We start from the raw sequence: 27,314 nt of genomic DNA on the forward strand, positions 1-27,314 counted from the left end.
CTCATCTAAAAACCAAAGCTTAAGCCAACAAAATCCTCTAAGATTAGTTAGTACTGGCTACAATGGGAGGGTCAGGAAGAGACCTCAGAAATCGACGAGTAGTCTTCCTACCTGTCGATAGTTCGACGTAAAGGCGCCGAGGTAAGCGATGACTCCTGAGGAGACGAGGATGTCACCTGTCAGGTTGATGTACACCTGCCCCAGGTCCAGAGCTGTGAGGCTCCAGCGTGTTTTCTCTCCCCCAAGGCCTCCAATCAGCTGCTCGGCTCGTTCGAGCTTTTTGCTGCACAAGTCAACCTTGAAAATAAAAGTCCGGCTTTATCAACATCCACAGGTAGAAAATAAGTGAAAATTTCTGCACGATTTTGCCCTCTGAGATAAATCCTTCTTTTTTAATTACAAACTTTCACTCGGAATTTTTTTTTTTTTAACTCTCTAAAAAAATGTGAGTTATCTCACTGTGAATACTGGCAAGTCCATGACATTTGGGAAGTGTGTTTCATAATAAAGTACACACAGTAAGTAAGTATAACAAAGTATACACAATTTATAAAATTTTTAGTGGCTATTCATCACATAACACAAGAATAGCTCTATTTAAGGAAATGATCTACAGCAGGAGACACTGAAATTTGCTTAAGTAATAAAGGACATTTTCTTGAAAATATAAATATTTTCCCTCAAATTTAAATACTCTACATTTTATTTAAAATGTTCTGGCAAAATCTTCCCCTCATTTAACTTATGGTTGACTTGATGATAATTTTAAAGGTTAAATGTTTAAAAGTTGTAATAATTTATGCTTACTTGCAAAGCACAATTTTCAAGTTGTTAAATTGTGTCAACCTACTCACACATTTGCAATTAACCTTCAATTAGGACATCAATCAATAGTTGAGAGCCTACTTTGTGCAGAAGACTGTCAACCAATTTGATTATGTGTAATTAGGCAATGTAATTAAAAAAAGAAAAAGGATAATTATGAAGGTGGAAAACTTGGGGGAAAGCCATTTCAACCCATGCAATGGCAATATTCCCCCGAGTTATATTAGTTTGATTTTAAATGACTTGGCCTCATTATTCTTGGATAAAGACAAGAGTAAGCAAAGGTTAGCTTAAGGCTCAAAATGAAATGACTGACATGAGAAGAGAAAGTAAACAATTGATAAACGCAGAGGCATTTACATTACAGTGGAATACGAATTTGGCCTATACTTTTTCCTAACGCTATGAATATTTATATTAAATAAATGCCATTAGACCAAAAGAGATAAAATACTAAACTGGTTTATTGAAGGATAGGCTTGAAAAAGCAGCAGTATGTAATTGGGGATATTTTTGATACTTCTAAACTTAAATCTTTTGTCTTTTAATATCTTCTGTCTTCCTGGCTTCTTTCTTCATTCTTTATCATAATGTTTATAATAAATGGCATCATGTATTTGACTGCAATAAACTTGCCATCAGAAATTACTAAGTAAAAGTATTTTAACTAAAATTTTGCCTCCAAAAGCAGATTTTTAGTGCACATGTAAGCAGATATTCATTTTACATGATCATAATTTCCAATATTTTATCACAAAAAATAAAAATGTCAATCATACAACAGAGTTGACAAAGGTTTACAATAAACCACACACCCACCTATTATATTATTTAAACTAAAACTGAATACTTGGATATCATGTTTTATAGTAAGTAATATTTCTAAAGATGAGCTCAATATCACATATTTGTATAAATACAGAATATATGGTCATATCCTCTGGGAAGAAAACTCTAGGAAACAGCACAACTACTGAAGTCAGATTTTAACCTTCTAACTTAGAACCTGGGTTGACTACAGGCAAGTTACCTGACCTTTAGTTTCTACAAAAATCATACAAAAAGATGACCTCCCGCAGAAGGCTGTTTTGAGAATAAATGAGATAATACATATTGTTCCCAGGGTAACAGTGACTCGCAGAGTAAGTACTCAATAAATATTTTGACTTTTTTCCCCCTGGAACATAATTAGACTTGAGCAGTTACTTATTATAAACAGTATCACATTTTCAGTCTTAGGATAATTTTCAGGGGTCACAGAGTAGGTAGGGTTTTGGGTATTGAGTTCATACCTCAGCTCTGCCATTAACTCTTACACAACCTAAGTCACTTAATATTTTGGTTCTTACCTATATAATGAAGAATTACTTAAATAATCTAGCTCAATATTCTGGTAATCTGAGGCAAAGAGGATTGACTTTTGGTGGGGGGGAAGGACCCAAAAGGTAAAAATTGGGGGTTTTATGGATCAAGAGACAAAAATGATGATATTAGGCAGGTATTTACACAACCATTTACCATATAATCGTTAAAAAGTGTCAAAACCGTCGTTAGCTTGTGGGCCACACAGAAAAAGGCAATGGCCGATTCGGCCTGTGGGCCATTGTTCGCCAGTTGCCAACCAGGAGGAAGACAGAGACTCGGGCTGTTCCTTGCTGGCACAAACATCATTCCTACCAAAGTGATTAGGATTTGCCCATATTTGTCCATAGTATCACACACCTGGTTTTCCAAATCAGCCTTCTTCTGTTTGTTAAGTTCTAGAGTATCCTGAAGCTTGGCCAGTTTGTCCTGGACTTCTCGCAGAGTGGCCTGTTTCTTCCGAAGACCATCCATAGCAATTTTAAGCTCCCCTTCGGCAGCAGCCAGTTTTATCTTTTTAGGAGCTACTATTTTTGCCACTCTGCAAAAAGTAAAATCAGAAAATTCAATATACATTTTATACTGTAGTGCACTCACTATCACTGAATTTGCTTTTCTATCCTTACTGTAACTCACAACACATTTTTATGCAAAACCTATGCTGGTTTCCGTATTCTATATTTCATCAAACTATCACACCTGACCCCAGCACATAAGAAATGATGATTAAAATAGTATCCAATATGGATAACTTTTCAAATATGTATTTTTTTACCCAATATAAAGTATTAGATTATTGACAGTATGAATATTATGTTTTTGCAGAAGGAAAATAGCCTAATCATGTAAAACATTGCAGTGTTTATGAAATCTAGTCTATTTCATTAAAGCTTAATTTTTAGGAGGTGAGGTGTTTCATCTATGTCATTTTGCTTTTTAAAATTTTTCAAAATATATCTTTAACTAAAACCAGCCATCTTATAAATATGTATGTCAATAATAGAAGGGGCTATATAAGAAAAGGAATGGATATAAATTATCTTCTATCTGGAAAATGGGGTGAGTGATGTTGGCTTTCTAAATAAATGGTAAATGTTAAAATTTATCTTCAATACATCATGGTCCAAAACAGATAGGTTATAACATAGGTACAATGATTCAAACTATGTATGAGTTTGAAAGATATCCTGTAATAGTTGTTTTTTGAAGATAACCAGTAATTTTTGCTGTTTTGTACATAATATAAGTGGTTCTCCTACAATCACCAGAGAAGACTCCTTATCGTACAAAGACTGTATATTACACTAGTGGTTTTCAAAATGGGGCCAAAGACATACTTCATCCCCTGCGGGGGGTCTGTGACATCCTCTCACGTCCAACCACACATCTGCGTGAGGCTGTATTTTCATCATAAATTTCAGTAGAAACAACAAATTGCAACAGATTGAATGAAGATGCAGATTTGAGTGTCCAACTATCTTCCACTGGCCACATATTAAAGAGATTTGCAAAAATATAAAACACCACCACTGATCTCCTAATTTTTTGTGAAAAATGTGAATTAAAAAAATAAGTTATTTATGTAACATGTAATGTCTTTTACGAAGTAATTTTTTTTTAAAGATTTTATTTATTTATTTGACAGGCAGAGATCACAAGTAGGCAGAGAGGCAGGCAGAGAGAGAGGAGGAAGCAGGCTCCCTGCCGAGCAGAGAGCCCGATGCGGGGCTCGATCCCAGGACCCTGGGATCATGACCTGAGCCGAAGGCAGAGGCCTTAACCCACTGTGCCACCCAGGTGCCCCTGTGAACTAATATTTTTTTAAATTTCTCTATTTCAACTTCTAATATGGTAGATAAACAAGTTTTTCAAGGGATGCCCGGGTGGTTCAGTCAGTTAAGCGTCTGCCTTCAGTTCAGGTCATGGTCCCTGGGTGCTGGGATCGAGCCCGGACTAGCCTCCTTGCTTTGCCTGTCTCTCCCCTGCTTGTGCGTGCTCTCTCTCTCTCTCTCTCTCTCTCTCTGACAAGGAAATAAAGTCTTTAATTGAAAAAAAAAAAGTTTTACACGTCTTCAAGATTTTTAAGAGTATAAAGGATTCCTGAGTCCAAAATTGTTTAAGCAACACTGTATTATACGATATGACTGGTATGGTCTTGCCTCCAGTAAATATGTACACACACAGCAGATACTAGACAGGATTGCCCAAGGAGCCTCTCACCTACATAACTTTTCGGTTTTGTAGTGTCTACATGACCAAACGGGAAACAAGACACAGGGCTGTGTCGTCGCTGTCGTTAGTACTCACTTATCATACGAATCCATTGCTATGACCCATTTGCACAGGCCTTCAGCTGCTGTGGAAGCATTTCTAATCTTCTCCGGAACAAAGTCTGGATTTGGAATATAGTTTTTTCTTATGATATTCATGTAAGCTGCAGGAATGTTGTCCTTGTCGTATTCATGAAGTGACTGTAGAAATCGGATGTCACCAAGAAGTCTCTTAGCGGGACCCCAGAAATCCTCTATTTTTTTTCCTGAACCTGTTGGGTCAGGGATTTTGTCAGCTTTGATGCCTTTCAAGATGCATATAGCTTCCATGACAAGCTTGACACCAGCAGGAGGACTCTTCATGGATTTTACCACTGTAATGTCCTTGAAATAACAACATGCTCATTATGAAAAAAGAATGGTTCATGTATTATTTGTAATTGGCTCTTATTTTCACACTAAACCATAAGATAGAAACTGTTCATTGGGTAGAAATGGTAACAGTGATAGAATTCTGTCAAAAAAGAAATGAGAAGTTTGTCCCAAAGGAAAAGTTAGAAACCAAAAAGAATAATGGAAATACACCCGAATGTGAGATTACTTACGACACAAAGTCTACTCCAAAAATACATAAGAGAGATTTGGCTGTTGCAAAGTAAGAGTGTTGAAGTTTCTTAAAAATTGTGAAAGTAGTAGATGCAAATATTAGAAAAATACAGAAAAATCATATATACAAAAACCTCCTATAATCCCATATCTAGTTAACTGTTGCAAATATTTTTATTTATATTTCTTCTATATGTTTTTCTATGTATATATGCTATTAGCTAGTGAATATGCTACATTTTGACCAATGGAATTATCATACATGCTGTTTTAAAACTTTTAATATTTCAATAGTAATATATAGTGAACATCCTTACGTGCTATGAAACACATCATTTTAATGGCAACATGACCTTCTCATGTATAGACACGAACCGTAATTCTCATACCCTAATGTTTTTTCTTCTTCTTCTTCTTTTTTTAACTATTACAATTGCCATGTTAAGTTAAGAACTTTGTATCTTTTATTTTTAAAGCCTTTGACACATATTCACAAACCACTCTCCAGAAAGTATCTAAGGTTTCCTGTTTTACTACATATACCCTCAGCAACAGGGCTAGGGATTCTGAGAAGTCAAAGAAATCTTTTATTAATCTGTTTTTTCAAAATACAAGTGAGGTAGGATACATTTTCATATGTTTAATGACTATTCATATTTCCTCTTTTGTGAATTACTTCTTCATATCATTTACCATCTTATCTTACATCTATTTTTTCTTATTTATTTAAAAGAGCTTTTTACATAGAGGTATATTAATCTTTTGTTTGCCTTCTATTTCAAACATTTTCCCCCAGTGTTTCTATACTTCTGTCTGTGATGTTCATATCAAACAAAATGTGTTGGGTTTTTGGTACTAAAATTTATAATTGAAAAAAAACCCCAATTATTAGTTATGAAAAACCAGAAGAGAATCCAGAGCATATATATTACAATTTTGCTTAGTTTTTTTCCTGATCTCTCACATCTAGGAAATTTAAGGTCCTGATCCACTTCAAGATATAAACAGGATCTGCATTTCCTACTATTTTATAATAGTAAAATTATTTATGTTTAAATTTTAATCACTCTAAAACCTATATCACAGTAAGTATGAAGAAAGGACCTAACAGTCTCTCCACACCCAAAGTTTAGCATGATTCTCAACACTATTTTAAAAAAATTAATTTTTATATTTCTTAATTGAAGTATTCCTCTCTCATGTCTAAATTTTTAATACCACATTCCATCCAATCTAACACATGTTATTAAAAAGTACAACATTGTAGGTTGTATTAGTATCACAAAAATTAAAAAAGAACCCAAATAGTAACAAACATGAACACAATATGTTATCACATCTACTGTAAGGTGTATGTCAATTTTATAAAATTGACTAAATATGAAAAAGGTGAACCTTGGAAATAAAATACACACTTAGGTCTTAGGCCTCTGTCCACCACTGTACTGCGAAGTCCTTGCACAAATTTCTTGAAATAACAGAGGTTTCAGGGTAAGTTCTAAAATTTGGCAGCTTTCTCCTTTCCCAAAATTCTTAGTCATGCACATGCGTTTCTGTTTCAGGTCAATTAGGTAACGCTTTTGCCAATTTGAAAATCATTTCGATTGCATTAATTGTGGAGACTATTTGGAGAGACAGACTTGATGGTAACCCGCGATGTTGAGCACCTCCTTGAGCTACGATGCTGTGTGTCCTAGCAAGTGTGCGGCTGTGCTCTTACCTGCGCGGTGAGAGTGTCCAGGGCAGACAGTGCTGACTCTAAGATGGGCAGGGCCTCCGCCAGGTCTGCGTCACATTCGTCTTTGATGGCTTTGGCGGCCATAGCTTGTTCATTGGCTACCGTTTCATCAGCTTTCACTACTTTTTCAGTTTTGGCAACTTCTACAGACTCCCTCTCGATGATTGCCATCATTTCATCCACCTCTTTGCTAGCAACTTTTAACTGAGGATGTAGCGCCTCCAACTCGGTTTGCATTGTGGCTACTTGGGATGCTGCAGAATCCAGTTTGTCCAAACCCACCTCATACCTCTTTTTCATTTTCATGACTTCACTGGAAGCAAACAGATAAAACAAAGTTAGTCATCAAGTTCTCTACCCTTCAAGGAAAAAATTGAAATATTCTTGAGATTTTTTAGGCCTTTTCCAGGGATAACTAAAGGGGTGGTATGAAAGATTTTCACATAATACTTGGTCAAAAGTTACTGACTTTAGAACATTGGGTTGCACACAACTAAGAGCAAAAGTACGCCTTGTTCATTTTTTATTTCCAGTGCTAGCACAATATCCATGCATATAGCAAAATTGTAGAAAATTTTTTTTAATTTATTATATAGTAGGTATAGGCAAGGAGGGCTCTTTATCAAAATGAATGGTGTACTCCTAAAGTTAGTCACCTTGGGAATTTTATTCCTACAACACTATGGTTCCTTAAAACTTTTCTATAATTACATCTTCTAAATAGACTTCGGTGACCAAAATATATTGTCTCGAATGTTGCCAAAGGTGGCAAATGATTTTAAGAAGTATTCAATATCTTCAAATAATTTTTTCTTTAAGACAAAAATGGGGAGAAGGGGAAAGGGGCATGATGGCAGAGAAGTAGGAGACCCTGTTGCAACTGGTCCCCTAAAGTGAACTAATTTTCTACCAGAACACTCTGAACACCCATGAGATCAGCCTGAGATATAAGATTATACACTTCTGGATCTCTGTGGGGACAGAAGACACCAGTGGAGAGGTAAAACACAGTGGGAACAACTGGACTGATATTGGAGGATAAACAGAAGGGGGAGGGAGCCACCAGAAGTGACCCACTAGAAAGTGATATCCCAATAGGAACGTGCCCTGTGATTGGGGACCAGCATTAACTTGGAGTCTGGTTAAAAGCACTCAAAAAGAGCAAAAGATTGTAAGGGGCAACTGGTGGAATTGGGCGGTCAGGGGCACGGGCCTAAGCCCATGGTCCCAGGACAGTGACCACTGGCAACCACTTGTGCCAGAGAGAGTCTGGTGGGGCCTCCAGTCTACGGTCACTGAGCTTGAGGCTTTCCACTGCTTGCCCCACTGCTCAGCAGGCACACTCCCGCCCGTGCGTCAGGGACACTGGCTGCCATCCCTCGGCCCACAGCCTCCTGTGACATGTGCTGCCATGGGGTCTGACTGCACCCAGCGTAGGCGTGGACCCCAGGCAGCAGTCCTGGCCAAGGCAGCCACCAGAAACAGGGCTCCCTGGACCAATATTGCTCATGGTTTTAGTGGCACGGGGGTGCAGAGAAAAGTAGGGGCCTCGGGTGACCACTGGGATGGTGGCTGGGGGTGGGCACCACCTGTAGGAGGTGGTGGAGTTCAGTGGAGTTTGCAGAGGGGGAGTCTGTGTGTTCTGGACCATCCAGAAGGGATCAGTCTAAGGCTTCTCTCTGAGGTGGAGCTCTGGCAGACTAACTCTTTGCTCCCACCCTCTGAAAAGCTGCAAAAAGCCATGAAGAACAAAAACCTCCAGAGAACAAAAGCCTGAAAAACTGGTTTCCACAGAGCCCAACCCCTTGACAGGGGGCAGGGTGACTCAACCCAAGCAAGATTGACTGGAAAACAATGTGGTGGCCCCTCCCCCAGAAGACAAGCCAAAAGAACAAGAGGACAACCACCACAGGGTCCCCATAAAACTGTAAAACCCCAACATCAGGGGAAAACAATATATTAAGCTCCTGGTATTGCCCTAAAACCTGTATATTTCATAGATACAACTTTTCTTTCTTTCTTTTTCTTTTCTTTCTTTTTTTCTTTTCTTTTCTTTTTTTTGGTTAATTTGTTCTCATGATTCTTGTTTTTTTTTTTTTTTAACCTGCTTAATACAAACATTTCATAATAACTTTTTAACTTGACCTTTTTCATGCATATACCTGTGTTTCTTTTTCTTTTTCTTTTTTTTAATATACATATAGATATAAGTTTCAAGGTAATCCTTTTTTCCTATTTAAGACTATCCCTATATATAAACCAGTTTTAATTTCCTTGTATCTCTGGAAAGTTGAATCCTTTAACAAAATAACAAGATACACCCAGGAAGAACCAAAATAACATGCCTCACCCACACTGAGGATTTATAACCACCTTCCATAACTCTTCTGTTGTGTTTATGTGTATTTCTTTTTGCTCTGGTACTATAGAAATCTTAGTCTTGGGGCTCTTTTTGGCTGGGCTCTTCCTATTTTTCTTTTCATTTACTTTTGTTGCTCTTTTTGTTTGCTTGTTTTTGTTTATGTACCTTATAAATCTTACTTTTGGGGCTCATTTTGGCTGGGTTTTCTCTTTCTTTTTTTCCTTTTTCTTTCTTTCTGGTGTTGACTTCTTATTTCTCTGAAACTTTCCAGGGTTCATCTTGTCTGGATCACAGCTGATATACTCAGCTGTACATCCTCTCAACCACCTCTCACCAAAATGACCAGGGGGAGGAAAACCAACAGAGGAAAAATTCAGAGACTGTGCCCTCTGCCACAGAACTACTAGATATGGACATAAACAGTATGTCAGAAAGGGAGTTCAGGGTAACAATTATCCATTCAATGACTAGGCTGGAGGACACCATTAGTGACAACATAGAATCTCTAAGGGCTGAATTGAGAGCCAATCTGGTAGAAGTTAAAAATGCTATCTATCAATGAGATCCAATCTAATCTAAATACTCTAATTGCTAGGATAACTGAGGCAGAGGATAGAATTTGTGATCTAGAAGACAAACTGATAGAAAAGAAAGATCAGGAGAAGGCCTGGAACAAACAGCTTAGAAGCCATGAAAACAGAATTAGGGAAATAAAAGAGGCCATGAAACATTCCAACATCAGAATTATTGGGATCCCTGAGGGGGTAGAGAAAGAGAGACTAGAAGATATAAATAAATTCTTGATGAAAGTTTCCCCAGTCTGAGGAATGGAACAAGTGTTTGTGTCCTAGAGGCAGAAAGGATACCCCCCATCCAAGATAAAAAAAAAAAAAAAAAAAAAAAAAAAAGTCTAGAAAGACATCCAGACACTTAATTATGAAATTCACAAATTGTAATTTCAGACATGAGGTCTTAAGGACAGCTAGGGGGAAAAGATTCCTTACATACAGAGGAAGGACCATCAGAATAATGTCAGACCTATCCACAGAAACCTGGCAAGTCAGAAAGGGCAGGGAAGACATATTCAGCGCACTAACTGAGAATAACATGCAGCCAAGAATACTTTAACCAACAAGGCTGACATTTAAAATGGATGGAGAAATAAAGAGCTTCCAAGACCAGCAAGGTTGAAAAGGGTATGTGACCACCAAGCCAGTACTACAAGAAATATTAAGGGGGTTCTGTAAAAGAAGAAATAACAGGAGTGATACTGTACAGTAATTTACAGAGACAATCTATAGAAACAAGGACTTCACATGCAACATGATGTCAATAAAAACTTATCTTTCAATAATCACTCTCAACGTGAATGGCCTAATTGCTCCCATAAAATGGCACAGCGTTGTAGAGTGGATAAAATGACAGGACCCGTCCATATGCTGTCTACAAGAGACACATTTGGAACCTAAAGTATATCCAGACTGAAAGTGAAGGGATGGAGAACCATCTTTCATGCCAACGGGCCTCAAAAGAGAGCTGGTATAGTGATTCTCATATCAGATAAATTAGATTTTAAACGAAAGACTGTAGTCAGAGGTACAGAAGGACACTACATCATTCTTAAAGGGTCTATCCACCAAGAATATCTAACAATTGTAAATATTTATGCCCCCAACATGGGAGCAGCCAACTATATAAGTCAACTGTTAATCAAAATAAAGAATCATATTGATATGAATACATTAATTGTAGAGGATCTTAACACACCACTCTCAGATATTACTGAGAGTGGTTTATTACTCAGCTTTATTCATCCAAGCAGAAAATCAATAAAGAAACAAGAGTTTTGAATGACACATTGGACCAGATGGACGCCATAGATATAGACAGAGCATTACACTCTAAGACAACAGAATACTCATTCTTCTTGCGCACACATGGAAATTTCCACAGAATAGACCATATACTGGGTCACAAATCAGGGCTCAACTGATACCAAAAGATTGAGATTATTCCCTGCATGATCTCAGACCATAATGCTTTGAAACTGAAACAACCAGAAGAAAAAGTTTGGAAGGAATTCAAACTCTTGGAAGGTAAAGACCATTCTGCTCAAGAATGTCTGGGCCAACCAGGAAATCAAAGAACCTAAACAATTCATGGAAACCAATGTGAATGAAGACACATCGGTCCAAAACCTATGGGATACAGCAAAGGTGGTCCTAAAGGAAACATACATAGCCATCCAAGCCCACTCAAAAAAACTGAAAAATCCCAAATATACCAACTCTCTTTACACCTTAAAGAACTGGAAAATCACCAACAAATTAAGCCAACCCCACACACAAGAAGGGAAATAATTAAGATTAGAGCAGAGATCAATAAGTTAGAAACTGGAGATACAGTAGAACACCATCAATGAAACTAGAAGTGTTTCTTTGAAAGAATCAATAATATCAATAAGCATCTGGCCAAACTAAACCAAAAGAAAAGAGAGAGGACCCAAATTAATAAAATTATGAATGAAAAGGGAGAGACACGACTAACACCAAGGAAACAGGAACAATCATCAGAAATTATTATCAACAGTTATATGCCAATAAGTTAAGCAACCTAGAAGAAATGGAGACACTGCTGGAAACCTATAAACTTTCAAGACTGAAACAGGAAGAAATTGACAACCTGAATAGACCAATATCTAGTAACTAGATTGAAGCAATGATCAAAAATAGTCAATAAAACAGAGGCAACCTACGGAATGGGAGAAGATATTTGCAGATGAACTACAGACAAAGGGCTGATATCCAAGATCTATAAAGAACTTATCAACCTCAACACCTGAAAAACAAAGAATCCAGTCAAGAAATGAACAGAAATGTGAACAGACATTTCTCCGAGAAAGACATAAAAATGGCCAACAGACCCATGAAAAAGTGCTCCACATCACTTGGCATCAGGGAAGTACAAATCAAAACCACACAGAGGTACCACTTCATACTAGCCACAATGGCTAAAATTAACAAGTCAGATGTTGGTGAGGATGCGGACAAAGGGGCCCCCTCCTACACTGTTGGTGGGCATGCAAGATGGTGCAGCCACTCTGGATAACAGAACAGATGTTCCTTGAGAAGTTAAAAGTAAAGCTGCCCTGTGACCCAGCAATTGCACCACAAGGGATGTAACCCAAAGTTACAAATGTAGTGATCCAAAGCACACCTGCACTCCAATATTTATAGCAGGAATGTCCACAATAACCAATCTATGGAAAGGGCAGAGACATCCATCAATAGATGAATGGATAAAGAAGATGTGGTATATATGTACCATGGACTATTACTCAGCCATCAGAAAGGATGAATACTTAAGCATTTATATCAACATGGATGGAGCTGGAGGGTGCTATGCTGAGTGAAATAAGTCAATCAGAGAAAGACAATTATCACATGATTTTACTCATATGTGGAATATAAGAAAGAACACAGAGGACCACAGGGGAAGCGAGGGAAAACCAAATGGGAAGTCATCAGAGAGAAAGACAAATGATGAGAGACTTTTAGCTACAGGAAACAAACTGAGGATTGCTGGAGGGGTGTGGTGTGGGGGATGGGATAACTAAGTGGTGGGCATTAAGGAGGCAAGTGATATGATGAGCACTGGGTGTTATACAAAACTGATGAATTATTAAACTCTACATCTGAATCTAATGATGTACTATATGTTGGCTAATTGAATTTAAATAAAGGAAGAAAAGAAAAAGTTCAGTGAAACCATGTAGTCCTTCCTATATTTGAATTGGAAATCTCAAAATAAGCACATGAGATGAGTTATATTTTAAAAAGACCTGCAGATTAAAAGTGAGGGGATGGAGAACCCACTATTGTGCTAATGCACATCAGACAGAGCTACAGTAGCCTTCTGTGTATCAGAAAGACTAGATTTCAAACCATGGACTATAAAAAGAGATGAACAAGGGGACTACATCATAATAAAGGGGTCTATCCAACAAGAAGATCTAACAATTCTATATGACTCCAACTTGGGAGCACCCAAATATCTAAATCAGTTAGTAACAAACATAAAGGAAGTTACTGATAATAACACAATAATAGCAGGGAACTTTAACACCCCACTCACAGTAATGGACTGATCATCTAAGCAGAAGATCAACAAGGAAACAATGGCTTTGCATGGCACGCTGGACCAGATGGATTTAACAGATATAGTCAGAAACTTTTATCCTAAAATAGCAGAATACACATTTTTTCCAGTGCACAAAGGCCATTCTCTGGAATAGATCACATACTAGTTCACAGATCAGGCCTCAACCAGTATAAAAAGATTGAGATCATACCATGCATATGTTTTGACTGTAATGCAATGAATCTTGAAGCTAACCCCCAGAAAAAATTTGGAAAGGCCATAAATACCTGGAAGTTAAAGAAGTATCCTACTAAAGAATGAATGGGTCAATCAGGAAATTCAAGAAGAAATTAAAAACACATGGAACAAATGAAAACGAAACATGATGACCCCCAAACTTACACACACACACACACACACACACACACACACACATATTAATCAGCATCAAAAAGAATGAAATCTTGCCATTTGCAGGGACATGGATAGAACTAGAGTGTATTCTGCTAAGTAAAATAAATCAGACAGAGAAAGACAAATGCCATAGGATTTTAAGAAACAAAATAGATGAACATAGGGGAAGGAGGGACAAAGAGAGGGAGGCAAACCATACAACAGACTCTTAATGATAGAGAATAGGCAGAGCTGCTGAGGGGAGGTGGGCAGGGAGTGGGCTAGGTGGATGGCGGGCGTTAGGGAAGATATTTACTGTGATGAACACGGTTGTTGTATGTACATGATGAACCACTAAATTCTATTCCTGAAACCAATACTATAGTATATGTTAATTAGAATTTAAATAAGAACTCGAAACTACCAATAAATAAATAAATATATAAATGTCACCCTCAATGCCATTAAAAATTCACACTGACACTTTCTATAGTATATAAGTTTATTGATGTTCATATTGAGGTTTTTCAAATGAGGATTTAAAGAAGGAAACCTGACTAGCTGTCTCTGGGTTTCAGCTGTTCAATATCTAAACAGAAGTTTTATCTATTATCTAATTACTTACAAAAAAAAATCTTTCTAAATGGTGTTTACTCAGTATCATTGTCAAAGGATCCTGGAGTCAGTCCAACTCTGAGTGGCACACCTTTATTCCTTTAACAAATATGATTATGTATTTACAATGTGCTAGATGATACATCTACACAAAAGAATAAGACCGTCTCCCAAACATCCCTGAAGATGTTTGCAAAATAAATCACATACACACACACACACACACACACACACACACACACACGTATATGCATATATATAAACAATAATCAGAGTACAAACATGTATATATATTATATATATACAAAATAAATCTCTACATCATAGTTATGTCATTTTTGTACACACAAATGTTTTAAAATCACTGTAGCTTACTTAGAAATATGAAATTCCGGGATGCCTAAGTGGTTTAGTCAGTTGAATGTCTGACTCTTGGTTTTGGCTCCGGTTGTGATCTCAGGGTAGTGCGAGTGAGCCCTGCAACAGGCTCCGTGCTCAGTGTGAGTCTGTTGACCCCTCTCTCCCCCTCTCTCCCTCTGCCCCTCCCCCCACTAGTGCATGCTTTCTTTAAAATACATAAATAAATAGAAATATGAAATTTTATTTTTACCTTCTTTTCTTTTCCAACAAGGTCTTGAAGGTGGAGATTAATTCAAGATAAGAGGTAGGAGTCACATAGTTGTATCTTTGAAGTTCAACATAGAAGGATGTAGATAAATCTATAGTAGAAGTGTGGAAGTTTTTACACATGGTGATACAGCCTTCTCGTATTTCCTCTGACATTTCAGTTTCTTCCAAGAAGCGTGAGGCAACTGCCTGGAGTGCATCTTCCGGCCATGACTGAATTTAGGATAAATGAGTTAGTACTTGATCAAAGTGACCAGTGTAAGTCTGTTACTCCTGTAGCCCTGTGTGATTTATCGATGTCAGAAGTGGAGAGGAACGGGTGAAGGATGGGGCAGGAGAGACACTTCCATGAGGAACTCCCGATCCCCGACCCCCAACCAAGGACTTACACACTTAGGAGTCAGTAGCTAGTACTACTAACATTGACTCGTCACGGTTTGTTCAAAGGTTAGAGAAATGGTTTGCGTGTGTTGCAGGCACAAGGAAGAGGACAGGAACTAAATTTATGGAATGTCTACTTCTGTGTGCATTCTTCCAGTGTCATCTCATTGAATTCTCCCAATAATTCTCTGAGGTATATGTTATTATCCTCTCTCAACTCCAGAATCATCTGAATGACTCTCTCTTTGATTTTTTCTTAAAGGTATCCCAAACTTGACAGGTCCAAAATGTAGTTCCTGTGTCTCCCCAAGTAGTTGCCATCTTCCCCAACTTGGAAACACCACCACCACCCACTCCTTGCTCCAGCCATGGAGGAATCAGGCCTGATACCTCTCCTTCTCAACCCTTCATTCATCCCATAAACAAGTCCTATAGGTGCCATCCCCACACTAGCTTCCAAATCCTTTCTCTTCTTCCTACAACAGCCATCCCAATTCAACTCCCTGTTTCCTTCTGCTTGGAATATTCCAGTGGTGTCCTAACTGGTCTCCCTGCTGATGTGGCTCTCTACAGCTTCCAGAGTGATTTTTTTCAAAATGTAAATTAGCTCATGTCACACTCCCCAACTAATAATCCGTCAAAGACTTCCCAGTGTACTTCAACTTCAAAATCAACTTGTTGATCTCTGCCACCTTCCTGACGTCACCTCTGCTACTCCCCCTCAGTAACTCGGTGCCTGCCACGCCCAAGTCCCCTGCCACACCCGTTCCTTCCACAGCCCCTTCCCTTCACGAGTTTATGCCCTCTGCCCACATCCTCTCAGTACGAGCACTTCTCGTCTGGCATGCTTCCTCTGAAAAGGTCAACTCTTCATAAATGCTTTTACTCCCTATATGCCACACTGTTGATGGAATAAGTTTTTGCTAATTTGTCTGTTTCTAGAAAATAAGCTCGAGATCAGAACCATTGTCTATTTCATTTTCCTGTTCACTCCCAGCTTTCAGAATAGCACCTGCTATTGAGCAAGTGTTCAATCAATCTCTTGTTTGACACCGTCTTAGCAGGAAATGGAGAACAGAGGGGCTGTGCACATTCCCCAAGGCCAAAAGCACTCACAGGGCCTTGGCAAAGCCCACAAACTCCCAACACACACCATTGTCTCATCCGCTCTGTGCTTCCTGACACTGAAGTTAACTACCACAAGTGTCGCTCTGGCTTTCCTCCTTTTGACTTCCTGTTGGGTTTGGCTAATGGAAAGAGACTGGAAGGACAGGAGAGGGGCAGGAGTATTCATACCCTCCCTTCCTTTCTAGCAGGAGCTTAGTTCTAGGTTTTGTGTTCCTGCTCCTTTCAAGTAATCCTACTTCCCCAGCTCTGAGCCCCAGGAACACGCTTTCCTCCCTCTGTCCCTTTATGCCCAACCTGTACTAAAGCTCCCCGCTATGCTCCACTCCCTCCTAACTGCTCCACTGTCCCCTCTCAGCTCCTTAAACCCCACCTGGAGCTGTAGCTCCAGGAACAGTTCCTTCATTCAGCTTTGCTCAGGGAAGCCTTCAGAGGACCTGACTGATACCCAAATTCATCCTAAAACCTTCTGTTAATATACTGAGCTTAATGATGGTATTTATGAGTAATAAGATGCTTTTCTCTTATGATGATTTCTTGAATTCTGATTTCATACAATACATTATCATTGATCAGAAAATTCTGCTCAACCACCTTTTTGGGGGGAGTCTATAAAATAAGCCATGATGATGATGAAGAGTCACCATACCATTTCAGGTATGGCCATACCTGAAACCAGTCAATGGTACAGCAGTTAACAAGAGCAGGGAACTTCCTGAGGCGGATCCGGAATGCATCTCCGATGGGACTCATGGCGAGGACCACGTGCAGCTGGTTGCGGCAGCGATCGATGAACATATTGAAAAGAGCTATGGGGCTTCCATCTGTCTGTTTGGTTTTATCCCGTTGGCGGTCTAACTGACGCATCTTATCACATATCTCCTGCTTCTCGTCTAATGCAAAGAGATTTGGAACCTCCCCAGCATTCAGCAGATTGTTGACATCTTCTAGAAATGACTCCCTTTTGATCTGAGTGTCTGTAAACAGGAAGACACCTTGCATCTCACCTTCTGCACATTTCCTGAGGATCACTTTTAAATCTTCGTGCCACTCAGTGGTAGCATACCCCTTGGAGATTTCGACCTGAAAAACTGAATAGTCAGCCATGTGGGCAGCTAATCTGGTGACAGACTGCCTCCCGCTCCCGCCAACACCAACCAGAAGAGCATGGCTGCGAGGTTGCTTCAGAATCCTGGAAATTCGGCTGATGTGCTCTATGGCAAATCGGAATAAGACAAGGCTCATGGTTTTCTTGCTCATATTGTTGTATTCTTCTAAGTGAGCTTCTGCTATCACCCGAAGATTATCCACATCCTCAACTTCTCTGTAGTTGGTGTCCTCCCGCCTGGGATCGTGGAAATCACAAAACATTAAGCTACGCAAGTCATCTTCTTCTACCACCCCATCATTATCGAAATCTAAGTGTTGAAAAAGCTCATGAAAATCTTCATCCATGTATGTTTTCAAAATTTCTTGAATGTAGTTGATAAGCCAACCTCTATCTGCATTATCCAGAAGACGGTCATAATACACTCTAAGGACCTGAATGAGCAAAAAGCCACTGTAAGAACTGATGGGTCTATTTTTGTAGTTTTACTTACATATCAATCTCAAGTCACATAAAAACTACTCCAGGATATTTCTATGGGTTTTATTTTTTTTTTAAATATTTTATTTATTTATTTGACAGAGAGAGATGACAGGCAGAGAGGCAGGCAGAGAGAGAGGAGGAAGCAGGCTCCCTGCTGAGCAGAGAGCCTGATGCGGGGCTTGATCCCAGGACTCTGAGATCATGACCTGAGCCGAAGGCAGCGGCTTAACCCACTGAGCCACCCAGGCGCCCCTCTATGGGTTTTATTAAAGGCATAGCCAAATAATCGGGATGGAGTCATAATAATGCTTATTTTAAATATTAATTATGATCATATATATTTGAGGGGAACAGAAGAAGATTATAGAGATGCAAGGAATATTAACGACCAGGGAAGCTGGGTGCCTCAGTCAGTTAAGCATCTGCCTTTGTCTCAGGTTATGATCCCAGGGCGCGGAGACTGAGCCCCACATCAGGCTCCTCGCCTCTCTCTCCCTCCATCTGCCTCTTCCCCAGCTCATGCTCTCTCTCTTGCTTTCTCTCTCTCAAATAAATAAAAAAAAAAAATCTTAAAAAAAAGTATTAATGACTAGAGAAGGAAAAAAGGTCTAGAGAAAGTGGCTGCCTTTACTGGTCACTCAGGTACCGATAAAGAAGCTGGGGACTCCTCTGTAGTGATCTTTCCTTTTTCCAAGTCAGGAAACATTCTGAAAATTATTGGCAAATGAATAGTATAATTTTTTTAAGGCACATTTTTTGGGGGGAAAAGAAATGTCTTAGGTGAAAACCAAGTCTGTTTTGCACATTTGTTATTTTTGTTATTAGTCCTCACTGCAGAGGGCAATCTACTAAAATAAACTCTTATGAAATGTACATGTTATGGGACTGTAAGAAATAGTTAACCAGGCTTGTCACATAAAACTATTTCCTCAACATGGTGTAAGTGTCCCCTGGTTACTATCTGTCTGGACTGAATTGTGTCCCTCCCTACCCCTCAAATTCATGGGGAAGTCCTAACCACAATATGACTATATTAAGAGAAAAGTCCTTTAAAGAGGTCATTAAAGTTAAATAAGATCACAAGGGTAGAGCCCTAGTACCATAGGACCGTTCTTATAAGAAAAGGAAGTGAGAACAGAGTTTCCACTCTTCCCCTGCAGGTGCACAGGGGAAGGGCCATGTGAGGACACAGTGAGGGGGCAGCCTGTACCCACATTCGGTGGCACCTTGCAGGTGGACTTCTGGCCTCCAGGACTATGAGAAAATAAATTTCTGTTGTCAAGCCCCTCTGTTTGTGGTATTTTGTTATGGAAGCTCAAGCAGACTAATATGCATATGAGAGAAGCAATGTGTATTTGTGCCAACAAAACTGTCATTTGGGGGAAATTACTGCACCCTGTCTGCATAAGTGGCTTCACCTATAGAATGGAAACAGGAATACTTGCTCAGTGTTCCTCTCCAGTTGTATAGCAAAAATAAAACAACAATGTATGTGGAAGTACTGTAAAATTCAGAAATAAAATGATTACAAACCACCTTGAGATCAGCCCAATGGTGCTCCAGAGTAATGCTTTTAGTGTTTACACTACCGTCAGGCTGGTGCCATGAGCGTGTCACCCCTTCTTCTAGCAGTGGCGGCGGTGCAGGCCAATAGTATGAGTGAGGCTCCGTGCATACTCTCGCTGTTCAAAAGCTATTTATTTATTGGACAATCTAGTTCCCTGACATATACCGATAGTCCCGTCCTTGGACTGAGGTACTGAAGATGTTGTACAATATTCCTGTGGGAGGAGAAACCTAAACCAAGCCAACCTCACATATCTGGTATCACTGCTGAAGACGAAGTCAGTATACTATTACCTAGCGGGCTACTTAGCAAGTAGCTAAGTAGCTACTTCTGTTTCTTTATATAAAATATAAAAATCCTAAGTGCACAGCTCCCAAGAATTTTTACACATTTATACACCCAGGTCCCCACCACCAAGATCAAGATACAGAATGCCACCAGCACCTTCGCAGGTCTCATGCTCCCTTCTGTGGATCCCCTGCTCTCTACCCCGTGATTCTGCAGCCCCCTCTTCCATTTGGAGAAGTTGATATGTAAAGTTTCTCTATCATAAGTCTACCTCATTCCAAGAAAAGTAATCTCTGGAATATTTTTATTATATTGTATTTATGATTTGAGTTTATTTACCTCCAACCCTGAATTACAGATTGTTTTAATTAATATATAATTCACATATCACAACATTCACTCTTTAAAAGCATATAATTCAGTGGGTTTTATAATATTCATGAAGTTAAGCAAACATCACAACTCTCTAATTCTAGAACTTCTTCATCACCCCCATGTAGCAACCCTATATCCATTATCAGTCACTCCTTATTTCCCCCTGACGCCCCCCCAACCCCTGGCAACTATTACTCTGTCTCTGTTAATTTACTTACTCTGCATATTTCGTATAAATGGGATCATATGATATGAGACCTTTTGTGTCTGGTTTCTCTCACTTAGATGACGCTTTCTAGGTTCGTCCGTGTTGTGTATGCACTGCTCTTTCTTTTTAGGGCTGAATAAAATTCCATGGTGTGTACATACCACATTTTCTTTGTCCATTCATTAGCTGATATGTATGTGAGTTATGTCCACTTTTTATTATAATTCTAATAATATTTGTGTACAAGCTTTTGTGTGGACATGTGTTTCCAGTTCTCTCGAGTGCATGGGTAGGAGCACCACTACTGGGCCACACGGTAGCTGTAACGTTTGAGGAACTAGCTGTTCTCTGAAGCAGCTGCACCACTTTTCATACCCCCAAGCGGTGAATGAGGGCAGGATTCCTCCGCCAATTCACGAGCACTTGCTATTACCTGCCGTTGGGGTGACAGCCACCCCGTGGGTGTGAGGCGTACCTCACTGCGGCTTGGATTTGCATTTCCCTAATGACTAATGATGTTGAACATCTTTTCATGTGCTTATTGGCCATCTGTATATCATCTTTGGAAAAATGTCTATTCAAATCCTTTGCCCACTTTTGAATTAGTTATTTATCTTTTACTATTGAATTGTAATAGCTCTTTTCATTTTCTGGATCTGAGACACTGATCAGATATATGACTTGCAAATATTCTTTCCCATTCTGTGGGTTGTCTTTTCACTTTCTAAACAGTATCCTAAGAAGCATGAAAATTTTTACCTTTGATGAAATTTAATTTACTTTTTTCCTTGGGTCACTTTTGCAGAATAACTATATTTAATAAGCAAATCAGATTTGGGGCACACAAATGTTTGAAAACCATGGAGAAGCCAAAGGGAATGTAAAATAGTAAACCAGTTTCATGCCTTAAAAACCATTTAATAAAATTACATTAGGTCTTCTGACTTGGTAAAAGTGTCTGGACACCTAAACTAGTATCTGGTCCATATTAGACCCTTAGGAAATCTTTTTTGAGTGAACAGAAACAAAGCACAAGTAGAGCATTGAGTTCAATTACTTCATAATTTTTTTGAAACATTGAAAATAATGTGTCTAACACTGTTCTCAGCACTGTGAATAAATCAGTGACCAAAAAAAAGAGAGAAAAATCTCTGAGCTCATGGAAGTTGCCTGCTGTCTGAGGACGATGGGACAATAAACATGAGAAATAGATTTTATGGCATGTTAGATGCTGATAAATGCTACGAAAAGAAGAAAAAGAGAGTTTAAGTCAAGAAAGACTGGAACTACTAGTGGGGTGAGGGCCTGTTGTATGTAATAGGGTGGTCAGCGTGGGCCTCACGGAGAAGGAAAGATCTGCTCAAAGGCAGCAGGAAGCCAGTGCACAAGATCCGGGGACGGACTCCAGGCAGGGCGAACAGCCAGGAGGCCTGTGCTGCCGTGAAGGTGAGCGGGCGTTCTCACACAAGAGGCAGCCTGACGGGAGCCAGGAAAGAGGGACACGTACGAAATCTTGTGGGTCACCAGAATTGTATGTTTCATCCCTCCCAGTGAAGTAGAGTGCTCTTGAAAGGTTTTGAGCTGAGAATTTAAACTCATTATATTGCATAAATATCAAAAATATAAAGTTATTATGAATTTCATTACACTAAAAATTCCATTTCTAAATGTCCTTTTGTAATTTTTATTTCTACAGCACATGGTTTTAACATAGCACATTCCTATTTTCTAGATTTAACTACATTATTAAAATTAAAATAGCTATATTATTTGCATATTAAAAATAAAACATTTTTCTTTAACTTTCCTATAATTCTTTGTATTAAATTATTTCTGATGCCTTATTTTATTATATTCTTTCTCTCCTTCCTTTTTCAAGTTTTTTTTTTTAAAGATTTTATTCATTTATCTGACAGACAGAGATCACAAGTAGGCAGTGTGGCAGGCAGAGAGAGAGGGGGAAGCAGGCTTCCCGCCAAGCAGAGAGCCCGATGTGGGGCTCGATCCCAGGACTCTGGGATCATGACCTGAGCCAAAGGCAGAGGCTTTAACCCACTGAACTACCCAGGCACCCCCCTTCCTCAAGTTTTTATAAGAAAATGTTCACCCATATTCCTCTTCCCACAAAGAACTTAAATATACTTTCAATATATTTTTATGCTTTCAAAACTGGTTTGTTTTGCAGTTGTTTTGGCATCTAAAAATACAAGTAAGTAATGCAAACAAATACATTCTTTTCTTATAAAAACAGCTCCTTAAAAAGTATTCCATCTAAAAAATTATTTGAAATCAAACTAACAAGAATTAAGTCACGTAAGGGAGATTGTCCCAAAGTGATACCTACTTAGAAATATCTTTTTTTTAAAAAAGATTTTATTTATTTATTAGACACACAGAGAGAGATCACAAGTAGGCAGAGAGGCAGGCAGAGAGAGAGGGGGAAGCAGACCCCCTGCTGAGCAGAGAGCCTGATGCGGGGCTTGATCCCAGGACCCTGAGACCATGACCTGAGCCGAAGGCAGAGGCTTAACCCACTGAGCCACGGGCACCCCTAGAAATATCTTTTAAGTCAACAAAAATTTCTAAAAACAGGAGATAATCCTTTTTAAATATCATAAAATATTTTAGTGTTAAATATTCTTTTAAATTATCTTGATTATTGGCCTCCATAACGCCAAATAGCTGAATGAATTTCAACAATACAAACTTCGAAATGCTTCTTTTTACCCAGTTGTTGCCATGGTAAAATCTTTGTTTCTTGCATAATCATATTTCAGTAACACAAAAATTTACCTCATGAACCCAGAGACGTTTAATCACTCTTTTGGTTTCTGCTGTTTCTGGCCTTGACAGGCAAACGCCCTGAATGACACGGGAGAAATCACGGAGGTTGAACAAGTAGTGAGATTTAGCGGGAGTAGGCAGGAGATTCTTCATGGCTTCCTTATACAGAGTCATCGTACCGTTAACAATTTGTGCGGTCAAATCGAGAAAATCATCTGGAAATTTATAACTTAAAATAATGTAATAAAAAAAGAAAATGTTAGCATATATGATACGTAAATGATATTTAGCATGCCTAGTGTGGAAATTATTCTGATTAAATAATTGATTTAATTTATAAGATTGCCATTTCTTAATAGTAATAATAGAATTTTAATTTATTTTAAAACTACTTGCCATTCATTATTTTATTTTATGATTAAAGAAACTCCATGGGAAGGCAGGACTAGTGTCATGGACTTAGAAGTACTTAAATAAGTGGACAAAAGAGCCAGCTGAGGGGCCCCGATAATATAACTCGAATCCGGCATCCGCTAGACAAATCACTTTCACCCTTTAGCACTTTCAATGGCATATAAAAGGAATCCCTGAAGAACACTGGTGAAATGAGTATTTTCAGAGAAAATGGGAAGGAAATAAAAATACAGAATATGAAAAAGAGGAAAAGAAAAAAGAGAATTAAAAATAAAGCGAAATAGGATTTTTAAAAAGGAGGGCAAAGGGCACAATTAGGGTAGAAAGAACATGTACAGTGAATATCCATTGGGGAAAAACTGACTATCTTTAATTTCTGGCTTGACGAGGAGCCCGATGTCTGTCTCCATCAGCACTAGACCGGGCAAGGAAAGACAATTTCTTGAGAAAGGATATCAGGGAGCTGAGACTTGCACTGCCCAGGTCCACTTGGCTCCCTGACCTCTGCATACCACATAGAGAAACGCTGAAAATGCAGAGCTAGACAGCACCATTTCCCCTAGGGTACAGGCTCAAAGGCTATACCCTTAGATATGAATCTCCTTGAGGAACTCAAGAGACCTACTACAGGGTATCAAAGTCACAGGATAAACTTAGCATACATCTTTCTAGCATTAATTGTATTACATGGTGAAAATTCAAAACATTAATAATTCCACCATGGACATACTACATAGCAGAATGCCAACTTTGTATGTATTTTGGGGCTAAAATTCAAGACATCAGACAAAGAGAAAGATACTGTGGCCCCTTCTTGCGATGCTCCCATACTTGGAGATGAGAGCAGCAGAGGGGAGCTGCTTTATCTAGAAAATATCCAGATCTTTATCTTTATCTAGAGATGTTTTCAGGGGATAGTTCAAGAAGTATTACTTATATTGATACGTTTCCTAACGACTGTATACCCACTAATGAAAAAAGAAACGCACTTTAAATTACTTACCAGATTTTAAAATGCCAAGTTAAGATTCTAGAGAAGATTGCAAACATGGATTTATCACTAAACTCATTGATTGTTATAATATTGAAATGTCTCATATATCTGGGTGTTACTGGATTTCGACCACCACCTAAATATTAAAAACAGTAACTCTTAACAATGTTACTACTACACCCTAGAATACCTTTTCCAATATTTTACAGCATAAAACAAGTTGAAAGATGGACAAATTCACAGCATATTCACAGCACACAGAGAAATTAAGAGTACTTGTTTGGTTAACCCTGACCTAAAAACAGTTTTCCCCCCAACCTCAACACATTGTTTTTCTAGTCGAATTATCTGACTGAGTTCTTGAGTCGGGTCAATTTACTAAAGAAAATCAGACCAGACAGAAAACCACCTTCTCTGTGACTCATATAGCCCAAAGCAGTAAACTAGAAACATCCTCATTACAATACAGCATTAAGATACAACATTATAAAATGGGAATATTGCATGCAATATTGGCAAACATGTCTCATCAAACTTAGATTCCTTCCCACATTGCTGAAGTTCAGCACAATCTTGGCATTTAGCCTAACTCTTTCCCCTCATCCTAAAATGAATTTCCTAAAGTTGAGTCTATGTGGTTCATGTGGCTACTTCATTGACGACTTGTATTTTTAAAAATTTAGATTGTCTCACTTTGATAAAATAATGATTACACTTTCAAAGATGAAGCTTTTAAAAAAGATTGTATGTATTTATTTTGAGAGAGGGAGCATATAGAAGTGGAGGGATGGGCAGAGAGAGAGAGAGAAAATCGCAAGCGCACTACACGCTGTGTGTGTAGCCTGACTCGGGCTTGATCTCATGATCCTGAGATCATGACTTGACTCAAAATCAAGAGTTGGACACTTAACTGACTGAGCTACCCAGAAACCCCTCACATATGAGGCTTTAATAACTAACTAGGAATGTACCATCATTAAAAAAATCACCGGTATTATTTTGTTTAAATATATAGACGAATCTTATTTTTTTAGAAAAGCAAAGAGAGGCAAACCACAAAACAGACTCAACTGTAGAGAACAAATCGAGGGTTGCTGGAGAGGAGGTGGGTGGAGGATGGGTTAAATGGGTGATGGAGATTAAGGAGGGCACTGGGAAGAGCATGGGATGTGGCATGTAGGTGGATGAATCACTAAATCCTACACTCGAAAGTAATATTACACTGCATGTTAACTAGGTAGAATTTAAATAAAAACTTGAAAGAAAAGAAAAAAAGCATTTGAAGTGGCCCGGTAAGTATGCTGAGAGCAATTACTGACTCAGAGCAACCTGACTGGGTTACAGGTCAAGAGATCAGTGGGTCAGGAGGCAAATACCAATGAGATTCCCTGAAGCCATGATATATGGTGAAAAGGAATTTTTAAAGACTAGAATACTGGCTTCAGTTCAGGAAAGAAAAAAAAAAAAAAAAACAGTTAAGAATGTCCAGTTTGTTGAATCAAGCTACTATTAACCCATCATAAAAAAGTTTCCCCTGACTAGATTCTTTCAAGTTTATCAATTTCCCTTGGGAAATGTGAAGAATCTTTAAGGGTTAATTCTTTTGGCTATTTGCTTCTTAAATTCCTCTTAACAGCCTGTGTAAATCCAAAGACTCATTTAATGGGACGTGATTGGGGAAGAAACAGGAGTTTCATACAGTTGGAAGAATTAAGGACTATAACACAGGGAAATGAGCTGCTTCACAGGGATCTGGGTCCTTAGAATACAGAGAAAGGAAGTGCAAAGTTCCAGAAGGTGGGAGAAAAAGGATCTGGAAGAACTGGTAGGAGAATGGCCCCAAGGAAGGCAACCCACTCTGTAGTGTTGACCATTATAGTACATTCCCACAGGCCCCAAAGTACACACTAAGAAGACAAATACACAAGAAACTGTAACTCAGTCCAGTTGGGTTTCTCTTTCTTTCTCTAACCATCTCTCTAGGTATAGCCACAGTGAGTCAATTTTAGTAATCACAAACTCAGAAGACGTACCTGGAGGTCCCATAGCGCACATGATTTGAATGTCTACTAGTTTAATCATAGAGCAATCTTTTAGGTCATACCAATTCCAGTGATCTAACCATTGTCTAAGTAACTCAATGGGAGGCTGAGCCCCATATACTTCCCGGGCAGGCATATTGACATCATCTACAAAGACAACCTGAGAGTAAAAAAGAAGCAATATTAAAAAATATTAACACCTTAGTATATTGTCCAATTGTGTAGACGATGTTGAGGCAAAGAATTAGATTATCTTCTTGCACATACATATGTGAGAAACGTTGGTCTCTTTTCAAATAAAAAATAATATTCCCTAGCATCCATGCTTCTAAGGAATAGGGAAAGTCTCATTACTAACCTTTCTAGGTTAAGAATTGAGGATTTATTCATCTTCTCACCCAATTTGTTTATCAATATGCCTCCTCTTTTTCCTTGTACAACTTCAATACATTAAAGTAAATGAGAAAGGTAGGATTTTAAGAATGATTATAACATTGGAGTGGTGACAAGTGAGGTTCAGTAGGGTATTTGTGGCAGAGGAACACAGAGAAGTCAATTGATAGCTGGTTAAAGTTCTACAGGAGCAAGCAGCAAGACTCTGCTGAGT

General features: G+C 38.7%; 1 protein-coding gene across 1 annotated transcript in view; it reads right to left on the reverse strand.

Annotated features, from left to right (window-relative positions):
- Window positions 1–27,314, reverse strand: part of DNAH7 (dynein axonemal heavy chain 7) — a 250,612-nt gene that overhangs the window by 91,281 nt on the left and 132,017 nt on the right. The window contains exons 38-46 of the mRNA XM_059393094.1: window positions 26,699–26,867; window positions 24,675–24,801; window positions 23,267–23,486; window positions 17,114–17,986; window positions 14,922–15,151; window positions 6,784–7,114; window positions 4,495–4,841; window positions 2,548–2,728; window positions 112–297 (exon numbers count right to left, since the gene is read on the reverse strand). Coding sequence (XP_059249077.1) covers window positions 112–297; window positions 2,548–2,728; window positions 4,495–4,841; window positions 6,784–7,114; window positions 14,922–15,151; window positions 17,114–17,986; window positions 23,267–23,486; window positions 24,675–24,801; window positions 26,699–26,867 — 2,664 coding nt within the window. The remainder of the gene's footprint in view (window positions 1–111; window positions 298–2,547; window positions 2,729–4,494; window positions 4,842–6,783; window positions 7,115–14,921; window positions 15,152–17,113; window positions 17,987–23,266; window positions 23,487–24,674; window positions 24,802–26,698; window positions 26,868–27,314) is intronic.

This window comes from Mustela nigripes, chromosome 3 (assembly GCF_022355385.1).
Source record: "Mustela nigripes isolate SB6536 chromosome 3, MUSNIG.SB6536, whole genome shotgun sequence".
NCBI lineage: Eukaryota > Metazoa > Chordata > Mammalia > Carnivora > Mustelidae > Mustela > Mustela nigripes.